This window comes from Manacus vitellinus, unplaced genomic scaffold (genome assembly GCF_001715985.3).
Source record: "Manacus vitellinus isolate BGI_N305 unplaced genomic scaffold, ASM171598v3 scaffold_2_pilon, whole genome shotgun sequence".
Taxonomy (NCBI): Eukaryota; Metazoa; Chordata; class Aves; order Passeriformes; family Pipridae; genus Manacus; species Manacus vitellinus.
Genome location: NW_021940208.1, coordinates 36,497,622 through 36,515,682, shown reverse-complemented (window position 1 = coordinate 36,515,682; position 18,061 = coordinate 36,497,622). Strand labels below are relative to the sequence as shown.

Below are 18,061 nucleotides of genomic sequence, written 5' to 3'. Positions count from 1 at the left end.
ACAGGGCTGCATGTAAATAACTGACTGTGAATGAGCCACTTTTAAATGATATGTGCTGTAGTTTCGCTATTTGAAAAATAGCTGTGGCATCTCTGTGTTTTTGTACCACTGACCCAAGGTGTCTGGATTTGTAAGGTCAGGTTCTAACTTGAAGGATAAAATGTCTTTTATTGTCTATATGTTATCCAAACTAAATGACAGCTAAAGGTACTTGCTTTCAAACACCATCATTCGAGCCTTGGCTAGAGTAGAAAATTGACTCAGGTTGAGGTAGTATTTGAACTGAAGGCACAAGAAGTTTTGTATATCTCCATAAGCTGCTTCAGCAACAGCAGAATGGGACTTACACAGTGGGGATGTTGATTCAGGGAAGGAAATTTTTCTTCAGCTTGAAGCTCTTGGCATATATTGCCCATTACTACGTAGGCAGTGCATGTTTTTAACATGCTTTTTTCTCTGTCTTGTGTCAGAGATGTGTGTGTGGAGATTTTAGTTGACAAATGCTGATAACTTTAAAATACAATAAATGATAAGAAATATGAGGAGTTCTGTTAATTTATAGTGTCTTAATTTATAGTGTGTATATGTACATGCCTTCCCTGTAACGTTTCTGAACATAAGCGTATGCTTTCTCTAGGTAATACAGAAGTACAAATGTTTTGATTCAAATCAACTATACCTAAGTATACTCCCAAAAACTTCAAATGATTTGACATCACTGGTCTCTTTTCCAGTTCTAAAGCAAGGAACTAATATATGTGCACCTGTGTGATTAATTTCAAATTACAAAATAGTAATTGGAGATGATTTTCCCTTATTGTTTACAGAGACTTAGATCTCTTTTAAGGGCAACTAAAAGTATAATTTACTTTTTTAACAGAAGTAGTAACTTGGCAGCTCCTCCTTAAAATAACTATTATATCTTTGTTAACTTCATTTCCACTAAAAGAAACTTACTTGTATGGTATCATAGAACTTAAATCAGTGAATTAAAACAAGGTTTTCTTCCTTTTTTTTTTTTTATTAACCTTGTCCTTTTTTGTTTTAGGACATCAGCGCCTTTGAGAACAGAATGTTAATGCTTGATGGGATGCCGGCAGTCAGAGTCAAAACAGAGCTGCTGGAATCTGAGCAAGGGGTAAGAAGAGGTTTGTGTGACCTCACTCTGGTGACCCTTCCCCAGCTTATCTGTGGTTAGCTGTCCCTCCCATTTTCTTTTCTGTGTTTTTCTTTATTTCCACTGTTCTGGAGCTTATTTTCTTGGGAGTTGTACTGGTGAGATCTAGAACAAAACTCTGCAGAAGACTTACTAAAACTAGCTAGGATAGCTGGGATGGTGTTGGTATAATTTTACAACTATAAATAAAAAGGTACAGTTCAAACAAATAAACAAACAAATAAAAAACAGGAAAAAAGAATGGATTGTAGTAAAGAAGCCAAATTCTTATGTCTGGGAAGTCCATATGAATGTGTTTCCTGTTCTGCCTTATTGGGATATTTGCGTTACTGTGATTGTTTCGGCCTTTATATGCTTGTCCTATTCCATTTTCTGTTTATGCAAACCTGCTCTCTCTGGGGTGAAATACACTTGTTTGTCATTAGGATAAGAGGAGTAGAACCTTCAGATGGTTAAAGCTGGTATCACATCAGCTGCTGAATACAGGGCAGATCATGAATAGAATTTTGAATTTTTTTGCAGAACTTGGCATTGGAGCGATAGGTTTTAGGAAAATGGAAGGGTATTTTCTTGCATATATGGTAATACATCAGTAGTTGTAGATTACTGTGAGGGCATATGTATTAAATGGATTTTGTTTTATCATGGCAATTTCTTTCCTTGTGTGTATCTTGCGTTATCCCAAAGAATCCATGCCACCTTACTAATCTGAAGATGTACCTTCAACAAGCAATGTAATAGAAGCAGCAATGCTATTGCCATGTATGGATGGGCTTTTGCCTCCTTCTGTTAGTTGGCTCTTTCCCTTTCTGCTATTTTCTCAGTTATTTAATTGAGAATTAAAATTATATGGAAGAGAGGGAATTAACTTTCAGGATGACTTAATTTGAAACACTTGCAAGGAAATACCAGGGTGTATTTGAGGCTATAAGTTTGAGAGAAAAAAGCTTGACATTTAATCAAGTTTGTGCTCACCTCTTTGCCTTTTTGAGAGCAAGTACCCTCAGAAAATACTCCAATACACTGTAGTTTGAGGGACTGTAAAAACTGAACTATTGTATGAGCCACAATGATGTAAAGACAGATCCCTTAGAGGTAATTTTTTATTATCTTCTGGATGCTTTGCATCATATCTTTGTATGTAACAGAAACATTTCTCTATAGTGTTCAGAAGACAAAAGTTTCACCTGTATCTGCCTTTGTTTAGTTTAAAATAAAATTCTGTGCATGATACATATTGCTTAGTCCTTTATGAAGATTAATTCCTTTAGCAAAGTGTTATTTGATTCTGGAAGACCTTATTTGGTGTCTTAGAAACTGGAAGGAAATGATCGACCTATATAGTTTTTTAATTTCCTTAGAGTTCTTCAATAAAATTTTATGGACTTCTGTATTAGCAGAAAATGATGTCACTTTTTTCCAGTGGCTGAGCCATTGGACAGAGAGCTTGGTTTGATTTGGGATTTTATGCACTTTGATACTAATTAAGTAGTGTCTGGTCAAGAGTCTCTGGCACCTTTATGACTCTTCATTAGGGAACAATCAATAAATACAAAATGAATTCTCCAGTTCACTAACAGAGGAGCTGGCCATTAGGATGGCAGTTTTCCAGCAAACAGCTTAAACTCTAAAGAGAGCTGGTTGAAACAGATGTTTAGCATGTGCTTTGGAGACTGTTTTGAATATGTAGATGTTGGTATACATAACAGGGACAAGTGTTTGAAGGATGTGATTACCAAAAACAGCACATGGAGCTGTTTGGGAAGATGAATATCATAACTGGGAAGCATGGAGAGGGAACTAAAGTGTGAAACCAGTAGTATGAATCTGAAATTGTGGTGTCTGTATGTGTGTTGTTTATAGTGCCCGAAGTCCCTAGAATTGTACCTCCATTGCAGCATATGTGTGCACAGGGAGATGTGATTTCTACTTTGAAAATTTGCAAACTAAGATGACATTTTGAGTCTTCTGAATGTAGTGGCCAAAGCTTCATCACTTAGGATGCTGAACACCAGACAAACTTTTCCAAAACCCATAGAAAAACATCTGGGTTTTTTGCTGTTCCTTCTTGGTATCTACTCTTGACTCTAGGTTTGCTGCAAGGGCAAAAGTGAGGCATGGTTTAAGGGTTATGAAAAAAAGAGTTTCATGTGTGGTTGGGGGATCATGAAGGCTGTGTCAGTTGTGGAGTGGAAGAAACAGGGTCTGGAGTTGGCCTGGGTCTTGACCAGGATGGTGAGTGCTGAGCTGTCAGAACCAGAGAGTGCCGAGTTGTCATGTTTTGCTAATGAAGCTTTGAGATGCTGTTGTCTTAGAAGGGCTATGAGACTGCTTTGAATTGCTTCCTCTTTAAATCTGGGCCCATATTTCAAACAAACATCATCTTCATTTACAAATTGATCATGATGAAGGACCTTCCACAGCTATGCTAGTAATTACCTGTGCTTCTGAAAGCACACACCTTGTTTTTAATCTGACTTTATCCAACATCAGCTTCCAGCGCTTTCCAGTGGCAACAGAAAAACTCCATTGTGGTGATGCGTGAGGATCTCGCTTAACCCTTTGGGGACCAGACTGTACAGTGTATGATGAAGAGAGTAGGGTTGCTCCTCAGGTTGCTGTTTCACTGTGGGAGACTGTCACATGTGATAGCTAAGTATTCCAGTCTTGGTGAGTCCTCTGTGTTAATGGTGATGAGTGTTTACAAGGCAATTACCACAAAACTTTCTTGAAACTAAGATTAAATCAACTGTGGATTCCAAGGATATGTGCCTGTTCCTTGTAGGTGTATTGAACGCTTCCCTGCAGGACACATGAATATCTCAGTCAGAAAAGGTGTTTTCTCTGTAACTGTGCCTTGGTTACCTGTCTCTTGTAGTTCCAGGGTGGGATTCACAGAAAAGACCTTGCTGGGGGAATTTGGATATTGTTTGGCCATGCGTGCATGCAGGACTGTGTGGGACACTCAGCTGCTCCTTCCTACGGTCCTGGCTCTTGCAGCCTTGGCAGTAGTCTGGCCGCAGCTCAAGTATTGTGTTCAGTTCTGGGCCACACTCACTCAAGAAAGACATAGAGGTTGAGTTGCTGGAGTGTATCTGAAGAAGGGCAACGGAGCTGGTGAAGGGTCTAGAGGGTTAATCATATGAAGAACATGTAAGGGAGCTGTGGTTATCTAGCCTGGAGAAAAAGAGGCTCGTGGGAGACCCTATTGCTCTCTACAACTACCTGAAAGGAAGTTGTAGCCAGGTGAGAGTTGGTCTCTTCTCCCAGGCAACTAACTAGTGACAGGACAAGAGGAAATGGCCTCAAGCTGTGCTAGGGGAGGTCCAGATTGGATATCAAGAAGAATTTCTTCACTGAAAGGATTGTCAAGTACTGGAATGGACCGCTCAGGGAAGTGGCAGAGTCACCACCCCTGAAGGTGTTCAGGGAATGACTGGATCTGGTATACCTGGTGCTGTGGTCTAGTTGACAGGGTGATGATCTGTCAAAGGTTGTACTGGAGGATCTTGGAAGTCTTTTCCAACCTAATTGATTCTATGATTCTTTGATGAGAGAGCAGCCAGCAGAGGAGGGACTAATCACACAGTGGGCAGGGATTCCATGGAGGCAAGCCTTTGTGCCTGGAGGGACATCAGGGTGCTCGGTCAAATCTCACTTGAGTGCCTGTGCGTCCCATCACCTTCATGTTCCTGGGGTGTCTTGTGCATTACTGCTGTTGGTGAGGCAGAGGTGTGAAGATTTTCTCAGAAGATACTTGATGCTAGCACTGGATTACTGAAAAAGAGTGGGAGCCAAAGGAACCTCTGTGATTCTGAGTTTGGCTTCAAGACCATAAAGAGATGAGTGATGCCCTACATCTCTGCTTCAAATCAGAATTGACATAATGATGTTACATGTACCATGCTGGCTTGGTGAATTACTTCAGCATATGGCATGATCACAGGGTCTAAGTCCATTTTTGCTCCAAGGTTTCAATTAATTTAATGAATTTATTTGATAAATTAGAGTTTAATGATTAAATGATGTGTTTATCCTAGGACTTTATTAAAAGCTTTTTTTTGAAATTCATGTGGCTCTTCATAGTTTGTGAACCAGTAACCCATCAACCTATTGACTTGATCAGTAGAAAATACCCCTGCTTAGCAATCTTGGTAAAGTGAACAATGAGCACTGCTAAACTTGGGCAACACAGAAATAAGAATCAAAGAAGGAACATTCCCTTTCCTTTTACACCTACTCCACTAAAATGGGAGCACAATAGGAGGAAAAAAACCACCAGGTTTTAACCTTAAGTTAGTTTTTCACTTACCTTTTGTGGCATACAGCTACAGTGAAATAAGCACCATCTGCCTGTGTGCGTTTCATTAACCAGAAATTCATCTTCCCTGGGATGCTCTGAGTAACTTGATCTTCACCACCTATTGTCTCTTGACTGCGTGTGGTGGTAGTAGAAGGTCACCCATGATGTAGATGAGAACCAGGACAGAGCAAATCCTTAAGCAGAGAATAGCATTTTCTACTGTATTTGGATATCAAGCCAGGCAATCAATCCATTATATTTCTGGTTTTCCTATTGGAGTCTTCAGTCTTCTTTTCAAGAGAGGTTAAGTAGAATGTAAGGTTCTTCCCTATACTTTGTGTGTAACCTCCGGGATCTTTAACTTCCTTATTAGGAGACACTTTGTTTTGTTTCACTATTTGTGTTTGGGTGCTCTGTGCCCAAACCTGGGTGGATATCCCTGAAAAGTTTCTACTGCACAAGTGTTACATATCTAGACCAAGTGAAGGTGGAATTAAAATGCAATACAGCAGAAGGATTAAATGAACAAAAAAAGTGTAGTCCAGCTGAGGTTTTAGGGTAGCCTTGGGAGAATGAAACTGCAAGCTACTCCTACTGCAAAGCAGCCCAGTCTCTAGCTGAGGCTGAAAGGAAATTGGAGCTGACATTTCAGCTCTGCCCAGTGCACCAGACCTTTGGAGCCTGTGACTAGAGAACAGGTGGGCAGGACTCCGCAACTGCAGCCTGTGTCGATGCAGTGAAGACAAACCTTTACCAACCCGGATTTAAAGGACACTGAATTCAAGTTAGGTCATGGTAGGAGAATGGGATTTAGGCAGTCCATAAGGGAGACATGCCTTATGAGATAAAGGTTACTAGGCAGATTTGGAACAAAGAAGTATTTACAAGGGAAATGGATTTTCTCTTTGCTTTGGAAAAAGTTAAAACAGTTCCGCATTGTTTTATCGTTGCCAGTTTAGAATAGTTTAATGATTTTTAGAAGGCCATCAGCATTAGCCAGAACAGATGCTTATTTTTCCAGTGAACTACTATCCTTAATTTCCACAGGAGATTTAATGCAGACTATTGTTTGAGGCTTCAGGAAGACACAGTGCTGCTTTAATGACTTTATCACAAATGAAAAAACTGCATTACATAAAAGATATCACATTGCCCTTTAACAAGGCTTCGTTATTATCTCCCCTACTGTGGAACAGAAGCTAGCATTGCTAATAAATTGGTAGAATTACTTTAGAAATGTGAATTTGCTTATCATTTAATATCCTCCAGTGACCTACAGCTTTAGATCTTTCAATCTGCAGTAAAATCTTTGTCTGTCAGTTGCCAGCTTCAGAAAAGGGTGCAAAGAAGGTGTTCCCACCCCATGAGGCTGAAGTTGGGGTTCTTCTTTCAGTAAGAAAAAAAATCTTCAGTCTTTGGCTGTGCCAAAAACTATTTTGAGAAGTAATATTTCTCACTGTAAAAATGTACAGAGGCTGGATTAATTTAATTGGTAATAGAGACGGGGCAGTGAAAGCTAGTGGCTACTATCAAGAAATTAGGATGAATAGTGTTGACTGGCTTCAGCATGAAGTCTGAAAGTTTTGATCACTGCAAGATTTGGTCCAGTTTCTAAAAACTGGTAAATGTGTCTGACTTAGATGTGTAAAGCTGCACTTTCTGACGTATTTGCTGAGTGGGGCCATAAGCTTTTGTTAAAAGGAGATATAAATGTGGGACTTATGTCCCACAATTAGTCTTCAAATAGAGAGGATAATGAACCACTAATTTTCATCAGTCTTTTTGTTTCCAGATCTGCAGTCTCATCTGTTTCTTTGCCTGCGTTTTGTCCTCTCAAATTATTAGTGGAAGATTATATATCTTCTTGTGAATTCTCCTCCTAATTCTTCTTGATCTGCCTCCATTCCAAACCCTTATCATGACTGAATTATGAAAAGAAATGGCTAAAATGACAAAACCCTTTAACAAACCAATATTGTTCTCTGTGTCTTTCATCTCCAGCAAAATTATCTTGTTGTCTCATATCTCAGGAATGCCATTCATCCCTATGTTGTTATATACATAAACACATTCCACCTCAGCCTGGGTAATAGTAACATAAATCTGTTTTATTTTTAAAGATTTCCAAAAATACCTATTCAAATTCAGTTGAGTATAGTCTCAATAGCAAAGCTTGCTCCATGACTGTATGGGAAACTGTTTTGCAATGATTCATTCAGCTTATGTACATTCTTTGTATTAGCAGAAAAAGGAGAACTTCTTGTATTTGCTGTTTTAATTTGTGAATCTCTGCTTCATTCAAATAATTATTTTTTTTCTGAATTTCTTAATGTTTAGCATGACTGATTTGGGGAAATAAATGGCACATGTATCAAACTCTTCTGCAAAGAAAGCCCTTCATATTTGCTATTGGTTTTCTTTATCTTGCAATAGACAACACTTAAGGAATGTTATTGAGATGTTAGAAACACAGCTAGTATGATTCATTAGTTGCTTTACAGTCATAAATATAGGATATTTTTCTGAAAGAGATCAGGATCTGACCCGAAAACCAGTAAGGACCTAACCTACAGGGCATGACACAAAGTTAGGTGAGATGTACCTAAGGAGATACAGCCTTGTTTCCTTGCACTGCATCATGAGATGATGAATACTGGTACTGTTTCACACTGAGTGGAAACTTGCATGAAGAATAAAAGGTAGCCATCTCCTACAATTTTGCTATCATCCTGCCGTTCCTGCTGAATCCCTTGCCAGTGACTCAATGACATTGGGAAGAGTAGGGTCAACCGATCACTGATCCAAGAAAAACCTAACCCAAAAGGAGAAAGGGAATGGTGCTATTTGCCCTGCAAGTCACACTATTAGGAAATCATGGATGTCCTGTATTCTGTGGAGAGGGGAAAGAAAGGTGAGAAGAAGATCATGGGTGCTGCTTTTGACAGGAGTGTGTGATTGGAACTTGTGAATTGTATCTGAAGCTATGTCCTGAGACATCTCTACTACTTCTGGGACCCAAACTGCCTATTCCGGGCATGTCTCTGCACTGCTGCATTGATGAAAACTGCATATTTCAGTATTTCACATGTTCCTTACTCCTTTTGAAGTCATCTCCTGTGTAGAAAGCCAAGGGGTTTTATCATGGTTGTAGGTGTGGTCTCCTTACTTCTTGTTGTTGTTGTTGTTTGTTTGTTTTGTTTTGTTTTCTCTTCAGGGATCAGACTCAAAAGTCCGATATAAAGGTAATAGATTTAAGACTAATAGGAAATGACAGCTTAACTAGCTCAGTGAGCACACTTGCCTGGTAGCTTTTGCCAAATTAACCAAGATTGCAGTGAGAAAATGCAGGTGGGTTTGTAAGACTATGATGCTGTCTGAAATTCACACTAAGAGAAGGATCCCAGATCCTCTGAGACTTAATTTACTGACCACTGTCTGCCATTGCTTTCCTTTCCTAGGCAGCTAAGTTTGCTGTTACGGAGCACAGCAGGGAATGTGCTCCTTATTCTGTCTGGTATCATTTGTTGTATGTGTGCGAGGAACGGGGGCATTTTCAGTTGTGTGGGAGGACTTAATTGTGTGAGGCACTGTACCAATAAAGGGTGGTCCCTGGTATCTTGGTTTAATTAGTCAGAAGGTTAGACATGTTTTAATGGCCATCTTCAGAAAATAGTGATTGTGTGTATTAGGAATTTAGCAGCAAGTGTAAAGGTGTGATGCAGAGGAAGATCTCTGCTCTAAACAGCTTGTGTTTAGCCAACAGTACCATGCACAAAAGTGGTTTCCTACATCTGTAGTGATGGAAGGGCAACAAGAAGATGATTTCACTTACTAGAAAATTAGGTTTCATGAAAATGTATTTGGTAGAGGAAAAGGATAATATTTTATCTACAAGATTGGAGAAGGTTTCAAAGAGAATGTATGATATTACTCAGAAATTAACATGGCTTAAAATTGTTACAGTTCTATAGAAAAATCACAGTTATATGTTAAATACATTAATTGGTAAGTTTTATGTGCTTATATGGACTGAAAAAATAATGTTGGGTTTGGGAGAAGGAAAGTCAACCCTTTGATTTGAGCATAGTACTGAAGTGCATTGTGAGATTATAGTTTGGTTGCCTTCTATCCCCGGTCAGTTATTTTGTTACCTCACCTTCAAGCCAGTCTGCTTTTTTGATGATGTATAACCTCTCAGCTTGCTCTCCGGCCAGAGTTTATGATGGGAATCTCCTTTAAGATTTGCACAGTTGAAAGACTAGGCATAAAGAAAAACAAACGTGATACATACAAGCCCTGTATCCGTTTGGTTCCTGTGAATTTCTAAATCCACATTTTAGGTTGAAAATTGATTCTTTTATAAAGATGCAAAAGGTCAACATTTCCATTACTGCACTAAAGAAATAAATGAAAATGTGACAAAATGAAACAAAACCAAAAACAAACCCAAAACAAAGTAAGAAAAATTTTCAACTATCAAAATATCTACAATTAATGTAATTCCTCCCAGTAACCCCAGTTCCAATGACTCTTGCATGTGTTCTGTGTTCATTTTCTTTCATGTTCATTCTTTGGGGAATCCAATATTCACAGTTTAACTGTAATTTCGATTGCGTTTGCAATCCTAATTAAGGAACTAGTCAAGTATGGATTTTTGCTCATATGCATCCTGCCAGGAAGGTATTAATGCTGTAGTCACAGAATCTCAGAGCATGCCATGTATCAGCTGGTATACAGCAGTGAATTCTAAAATCCTATTGCACTTCTACCTCGAAATTCATCACAGGTCTCTGTCATTTCATGTCACAGTGCAGTGCAATTCTAAGATACAGTAATGTGCATTTTAGACTTCATGCAAAACAATTATTGGCATATAAAAAACCATTACCTTCTCATCTGGTGACTTACTTGATTGGGCATCCGAAGTTCAATTTGGTTTGCAACAGTGAAATTCAGTAGGTTGCAATCATAGTCCCTCTGTTCCTATTAAGAAACTGAGGGTGAGTTAGGCTATCCTGCTTTTATTATCAAGAAAGCTATCTTGAATTACCTCACATTTACCTCCATCTATGATTAGGTATATGGATGGATAGTGGTGACCTGCTGATGCACAGCAGCTTCTTTGTGGTTCAGAGTTCCTTATACAAAATGTTTTCCATTGAAACATCTTGGTGAAATAATTGTGAATCACAAAATCTTTACATTATTTAGCTAGGAGAAAAGTTAATCATTACATTTCATCTTGTTCTACTCACCAGTGAGTTTAATGGATTTTTTTGTTTGTTTTAATGCTCATTAGAGTGGTCACTTCGTTATGGCAGTCTACATTTTGTTCATCGGGGCACATTGGTATGTTCAGAGTGGGAGAAATGGAAGTGACTGGGCTCTTGTCCTTCCCCTTTGTTTTGGCTCAGGGTGAAGTGAAATCTTCTATATTCCTGGTTCTCAGTTGGATAATTGCTGTACTTTATTTCTTTATGGACACTTGAAGCAAGAAGTATTGTGTAAGTGTGCATTGTTATTATATTTTTATTACATGTCAACTAGCCTTAGAAAAATAAGCATAAGCTAATATAACTCAATAATTTACAGTATCACAGAACACTTCAGCAGCATGAGACAAATGCTCTTATGTTAGTATCAAAATTATTTTAGTTCTTGTTGGTTGTTATGAGAAGGGATTCCTTATGGTTTTCACTTGTTTGTTGATGTTCTTTTAGCTCTTCTTTTCTATTGGAGATTGCCTTATAAATAGTCTTTTTAATGTATATTTTACTCTTGTTCTGTATCCTGCTGGGGAAGTACTGAAAGAGCTGTATATATTTTTTAGCATCATTGGCTTTTTTCCTTATTTTTCCCTGTGGAGATGAGCTCTTACATAAATTACTTTAAGGATTCTATGTTCTTGATTTAAAAAAAAAAAAAAAATTTAATTCCTTTTCTTCACAATCTCCCCCACCCACCCCCATTTCACACTGGGAGATAAGTATTTGATAAATGGTTATTTAGGGGGTATCTGCTTTCACAAACATCCTTTTACAGATGTTGTTATTCCTTGATTGCATCATTTAAATGTACCAGAAAACCATAGGAACAATAGGCAAAAAAAGTCAGCAGCAACAGAAGGTGGTGTTTGTCCTCCCCTTCCTGCACAGGTCACTGTTCATGCTCACCATTGCCCAAGGACAGAGCCCAAGCAGACAAGGATGGTAAGACCCAGCTCATGGCGGTGGGCAGGGAACAAGGAAGAGGAAAGGTGCTGGGCATGCAATGGAAGGAGGATAGGTGGTCTTCCCAAGCGAGTCTTGTTCATGGAAAAGATGAGCATCCCCAGCCCTGTCTCCTCCAAATACCTCCATTCCCCTTGTTCCTGGGGGGAACACCAACCATGCAGATGTCAAATGCATCTTACCTCCTTTGGCTCTGTTGACATTTGTAGTTCACTTCCTACTTTCATAATGTACACTAGAGATAATATTGATACCAAGACTTACTTTGGCTTTGATCTTCTGTGATGCTGTATCTGCTGCTTATGTCATTACAGTAGGTGAATTACTGGAAATTCCATAGCAATTATGGCAGTCTGTCCTTGGAAGACAGCAGCATCACCCTCTCCTATCAGGGTTACAGATATGCTTGGTTATGTTTTGAATACTGTAGATGCCCTTTCACAACATTTTTCACTATCTTTGATAGCTTTCTGCCAGATAGATGGTTTTGATACAGCCTTTGATACAGGTCATATTCTGGCTTGGTAGTTCTCAAGTACTGGATGCCTGGTGGTTCTGAATGTTTTTGTGTTCACTTTGCTGTATTTCTTTGGTGATCTTCCTCTTTTAATTGTTAACAGCTGTTTGTGAACAGAAAGGTGTAAACTGATGAAAGATCAGTTGAGAGCTTCTGTCTTGCACTGTGGAACAGGGAATTCTTGGTGAGGAGGGACAGCTGTTGACTGAGAAAGGAAAGATATGATTGGGTACTGTTAGCGATATCAGATGCTTTATCCTGGGTGAATCCAAGCTGATTGTTCCTCCTCACTTTCTCCTCTTTCATGGTGCCCAGAAGTCTTTTCCCAGGGCACTCATTCTGTGATTTTTCTGTGGACCAAAGGGAGGCTCAGTGGTCTGTAGTGCCTCAGATCAACCTTCTGGACTTCTCTGAAGAGGAGGGCACCATTTGCTTTCTTCTAGTTATTGGGAATCTCTCATGGTTTATAGCACCACTGACAGGCAGTAGAGGAAGGTGCTGAAAGGATATCAGTGAGCTGTCCCAATGCCTGTGCATGGAGGCATGTGGGATCCATGGGCTTGTGTGGGTTCAGTTTTTCTCAGGTAATTCCTGGGATTTAGTCCTTGTTCGTGACTGGTGGTTTTTCACCTTGAACCTTGTTTGTAAGCATGAAGGCATACAGGTGAAGGCTGATGCAGAGAAGACAGTGGAGTACCTTGGCCTTACCTTGTCAATAACTTGCCCCTTTCAGCCACCAACACGTATTTTCCTTGTTCATCCTTTTACTGCTGATATAGTGGTAGAAATTCTTGTTGCCTTTGATATGTACTCCCTGCAAGTCTGAACTCCAGGTGGGCTTTGGCTTTCCAAACACTATCCCTCCTTACCTCTGTGCTATTTCTGTGTTCATCCTTTGCTTGATCCTCTTGCTCTACTGCCTTTTTGTGCAGGAGCCCCATGATGTGTTTCATGTCTGCTGAACTGGTCTCCTGATGCTTGATTTTCTGAGTGGTTACATACACTAGTCTTGCACTTTGATGTCCTTAAAGATCTTCCAGTTCTCCTGTGCTCTTTTTTAGAGGTACCTCCCATGGGGTCCCACTTAGTTCCCCAAAAACTTCTGCTCTCCTGTATCTGAGGGTCTAGATTGGTCTGGACTAGGTGTTTGTTTCTACCATTCTTTCCTCACTCTCCTCAGGTTCTCAAACTCCAGTGCTTAAAGGTCATTACACCAAAGCTACCACTGATTACCGCAGCTCCACCTCTTCTTCCTTCCACGTGAACAGTGGTCATTTTGGTTTTTCCATATGGGAAATTATGAGAACACTGAAATGAACACAGTGTGTCTGATGAAAGGTTCTTCTCACTCATACCATGGTAGCTCTTGGCATGTACTTACAGGAAGTGCAAGCAAAAAGCAAGCATACAGCAATACTGCCCTGGTATCTGTCAGTGTGCAGACTGGAGACCATATGAGCAGAAGCTGACCTTTCGTATTGTAAACTTTCACTGCTCTTTGAGCTCCACAGTGATTTTTCTGATAACCAGAGGCTGTAGTGTAGGTTTTGACCTGTAAAACCGTGAACTGTCTTGCACCTCTGTACTGCCATCCTGAGACTACAGTAGGAGCTTACAATGATAGAACGGTGGTGGCAACAAGAACATTTCCTGTGACAGACTCTTGATGTATTTTTCCCATTAGTCATTGTGGAACAGAGTTGTGGATTTTTAGAGTCCATATGATGAGGTTTCTGGAAGCTATGGTGTTGAGAACATTGTGATGCGCAAAAGATTTTGGTTTTGTTCCTTTATCTACTGGGTATTGTGGAACAATGCTGTGTGATAACTTCATGGTACTATAAACCTTATGTTTAATAAAATAATTAGGGCTTTTATACCAATGTGTTGTTGTATTGTTGAATAAAAATCAGATAAAGTGCTAACATTATTGAGAGCTTTCAACAGAAAAACTTCCCTTGTGGAAGTAGTAGTGACCTGGGCTGTAATTTTTATGGCAGAACATCAATTTGGGAAGCTTCTGTCCACTGTTAACTCTTCTGTGGTTGTGGCAGTTCAGATGTGTGCAAGAATGTGCTCTAAACCAGGAAAAAAAGAGGGAAAAAACCTAAAACACCCTAAAGAGTTTTTTTCTCTGAATTCAGGTTATTTCACAGATTCAGGTGTAGGTATAAACTGATTAAAGTGTTAGATCTGCAACATCCACAGTTCTGTGTGGTCTGCAGGTTAAAACATGCTGTGCAAACGTGGCACAAAAAACAGTATAGATTTTCATGATAGAAAACTTCTAAAATAGCATATAGAAATAGAATAGGAGCCAAAATGTTCTGATTGACTTCTGAATAGTATTCATTTTTACAGAATAAATAAAAAAAAAATCTGATGTGGAAAGGTAAATATTACTTACGTCTGTTCTTGGAAAACAGATTATAGTTTGGCTTGTTGAAGCTTGAGTTTGTAGCCTTTGTTGCTATACATATTAGTTTTCATGAATAGATTTAGGCTGAATGACTTGTCTGGGACGTGAAATATGCTCAACTTTTCAACATTTTTTTTCCCCTGAATAACCCTTCATACTATTGATGGAATAAAGAGGCAGTTTAAGACAGCTGTTAACATAAAATAAGTATATATGTTGTTAGTATTCAATACCCAAATGTTAATTTATTCTTAGGTTAAAATTCCATAAGTGCTTCTAGCCTGAAAAGAGGACTCCTTGAGTTTCATCACAAGTTCACTGTGTAGATTGTGACCTTATTGTTGTCAGAAAAGGATCAAAAATTTATTAAAGGCTGAACAGTAAAATAGGTACCTTATCTAGAAATTTGGTAGCTTTAAATGGATAATGGAGAAACACTTGCAGCTTCCCTTAAAGTTATATTTGCAAGTTTGTGTCTGCAAACCCAGAGTTGAAAAGAAACAAAATAGTGTTCAAAGTATCATTGAATCATTAAGATTGAAAAAGACCTCCAAGATAAGTCTAATCTTTGACCTAATACCATTAAGTGCTCTAAACCACATTGTGAAGTGCCATGTCTGCTTGTTTTTGGAACACTTCCAGGGATGATGACTCTACCACTTCTCTGGGGAGCCTGTTCCAATGCTTAACCAATTTCTCTGAAGAACTTTTTCCTAATATCCAACCTGATAAAGTAAATCCAAGTCACATATGCAGAGTATGAAATACCTGGACCATAGTGGAAAGCATGCTGTGGGCTTGTTCTTGGAAGGTGCTGAATATTAAGGATTCAGCAGAGAATGTAAATATCTTAGTTTTTAAGAACAGAAGGGCTTCTGTTACGTTCTCATGGCACTGACTCAGGACCAGGGTACCATGAAGGAACCTTAACTCTATAAAAACTGCTACCATAATCTCTAGAAGTGTTTAAAAGTGAAGAAATCAAGTAGATTAAATGTCCTTGTATTTTAAGGAACAGTAATGTATTATGTTAGGTATGATGCTTGTTCTTAGTTTTATTTAAACTCTACTATTAAACTAATTTCCAATACATCCTAAAACAAGGAATGCTTTTGTGAAGTAGTGAATTTTAAATATTCTTTAAGGACTGATTTTATTTATATCAAATATGATATGTGTATGAGACAGGGTTTATTGTTTATTGTGTACCCTGATTTTTTAATATGTTCCTTGCTTTCATTCAAATGATTTCTAGAACCATATAATCTCCTAAAAAAATAAATGTTTTTGTTGTTATCCATTAGTTAATGGTGAGTGCAAATTACATCAGGAAATGTAGTTGGAGTGTGTTCTATGCTAAGCTAACTTTCTGTTTAAAAATTTTGTAATAACAGTGCATAGATTTGCCTTACTCATTTTAAAATAAAGGAAAAATCTTTTTCTCCCAAACAAGATTTTATTCCATTTAAAAGATGCATGATGTAGGTCAGTAACTGAGCCGTGACGTGACCATTTCTCCTGTGTGTTTAGGAGTTGCTGTTTATATTGAGTGTGTGTTCCTGAACCACAGCTCAGTCCCCAGCTCCCCTGCAAAACGTGTTTGCTAGAGAACAGGACGACCATGCACACCTATGGACACCAGATGAAATTTAATTAAAAACCTACGTGAAGGAGTAGGGTGTGGGTGGTAATGGCATGAAAGGGTGAAGAGGGACCAGTGATGCTCTCAGTCCTCAGGAGCTGAAAGGAGGCAGAGGGATAGAAATTCATAGTGGGAATATGTTGCCATGCCAACCAAGTAATTTCTCTAACAGGGGGAAACTGGTAATGAATAACTGCTGAGTGGGAACTTTAAGAGAAAAACATGCCCTGTGAAAAACCAAAAGGTTACATTTTTGATAATCGACCTTCACCATCCCCCCTATAAATCCTGCACTGGCAATCTGTCTGTCAGAGCTTCCTGCCATCCTGTACCAGACCCTGCTGTGCCCATCTGCTAATCTGGAAAGCACTTGCCTGTGGTGTGGTGATGGTTACCAGTCCTGAGCCCGCAGCTGCAGGCTGACCTGAGCCTTATGTGGATTGCTTCTCAAGCAGCTGTGAAAGCCAGATGTGGGTTTCACAAGTCTGTCTCCCCTAGTAGCTGTTTTGGGTGTTCCCTTAAATCACTGACTAGTGTACTTAATTTTTATCTTCTCTGTCTTGTCTAACACAATGTCAAAACTCTGCAGAGAACTGGCATTTAAAAAAATACTTATTTCTAAACTCTGGAAATTGGACAAGTCCTATTTACATTTGATCTGTAGCTCTGTAAAACCTGATTTTAAAAAAGAAGGAAAAAAATAAAAAGCCATTGAAACTTTATCTGAAATATTTTTGTGTGTGTGTGTTTTGGGGTTTTTTTTCGTCTTACCTCATGCATTGCAGGACGACTTAGTAGTACAGGGCAGTTGCATTGCTTTACCTCCAGTGCCCTTAAAGCAGTGATCACAGCTAGGACTGTGATATGTGTTTAGATCAATACTCTCACTATTTGGGTTTGTGCACTTCAGGTATAGGCCGCTTCTGGCATCAGAAGAAGCCAAATGTGTTACTAGGGAGTATCTCTGGATACATTTGCCCCTGCTAAGTTCTGGGCTGCTGCATCTAGGCTGCTGCTGGGCACTGGCATGGCCAGGTGTCATAGAATCGTAGAATGGTTTTTGTTGGAAGGAACCTTAAAGATCTTAGTTCCAGACCCCATCCCATGGGCAGAGACACCTTCCACTAGATCAGGTTCCTCAAACCCCATCCAACTTGGCTTGGAACAAATAGCTGTACACGTTGTGTGGGTGGTTTGTGCTCCTCTACTGCCTCCTCTCAATTCCCTTCTCTTTCTGTTGGATACATGCAAACATCCACTTTCTGTGCCAATGTTTTAAGTGATGACCTCCGCTTTTTTGGGCAGAATAGGGAGTTGCTTTAGCCAAACACAAAGACTGGGACCAAACACAAGACTACTCACCATTCCTAACAAGATTTAATACTCCTTGTAGTAATAATCTAACCATTAGGTGTCTCATTTCTTTGCTCTTTCCACTTCCTCCCTTCCCTAACTCCTCAACTGCCATCCCTGAACTGATGCTGGTACCTGCGGGATTACTCAGTGAGCTGGTTCAGTTTAATAGTCTGACATAAAAGTAGCCCAGGGGGGAGAAAAAAGCCTGACAAAACTTTGACTTTCTGAGGAGTTCAGCAAATGCCAAAGCAGACTCAAAGCAGAAGGAACAGCAGGGAAGGGGAAGAGTGACAGTACATGCTTGGATATGTGCTACCCTAATTCATGGATTGTGCTTTTAGCCATGCCATGGGGATGAAGCGTGCTGTTGAGACTTTGCCATGCAGTTTGTAGGTGTTAAGTGACTGAACAAGGAAG

At 39.3% G+C, this 18,061-nt stretch overlaps 1 protein-coding gene across 3 annotated transcripts in view; it reads left to right on the top strand.

Moving 5' to 3' along the window:
* The window catches only part of KLF12 (Kruppel like factor 12), a 238,114-nt gene that overhangs the window by 89,221 nt on the left and 130,832 nt on the right, over positions 1–18,061 (top strand). For all 3 annotated transcript variants that reach the window (XM_029960879.1, XM_029960878.1, XM_029960880.1), the window contains exon 3: positions 1,049–1,138. In XM_029960879.1, coding sequence (XP_029816739.1) covers positions 1,049–1,138 — 90 coding nt within the window. The remainder of the gene's footprint in view (positions 1–1,048; positions 1,139–18,061) is intronic.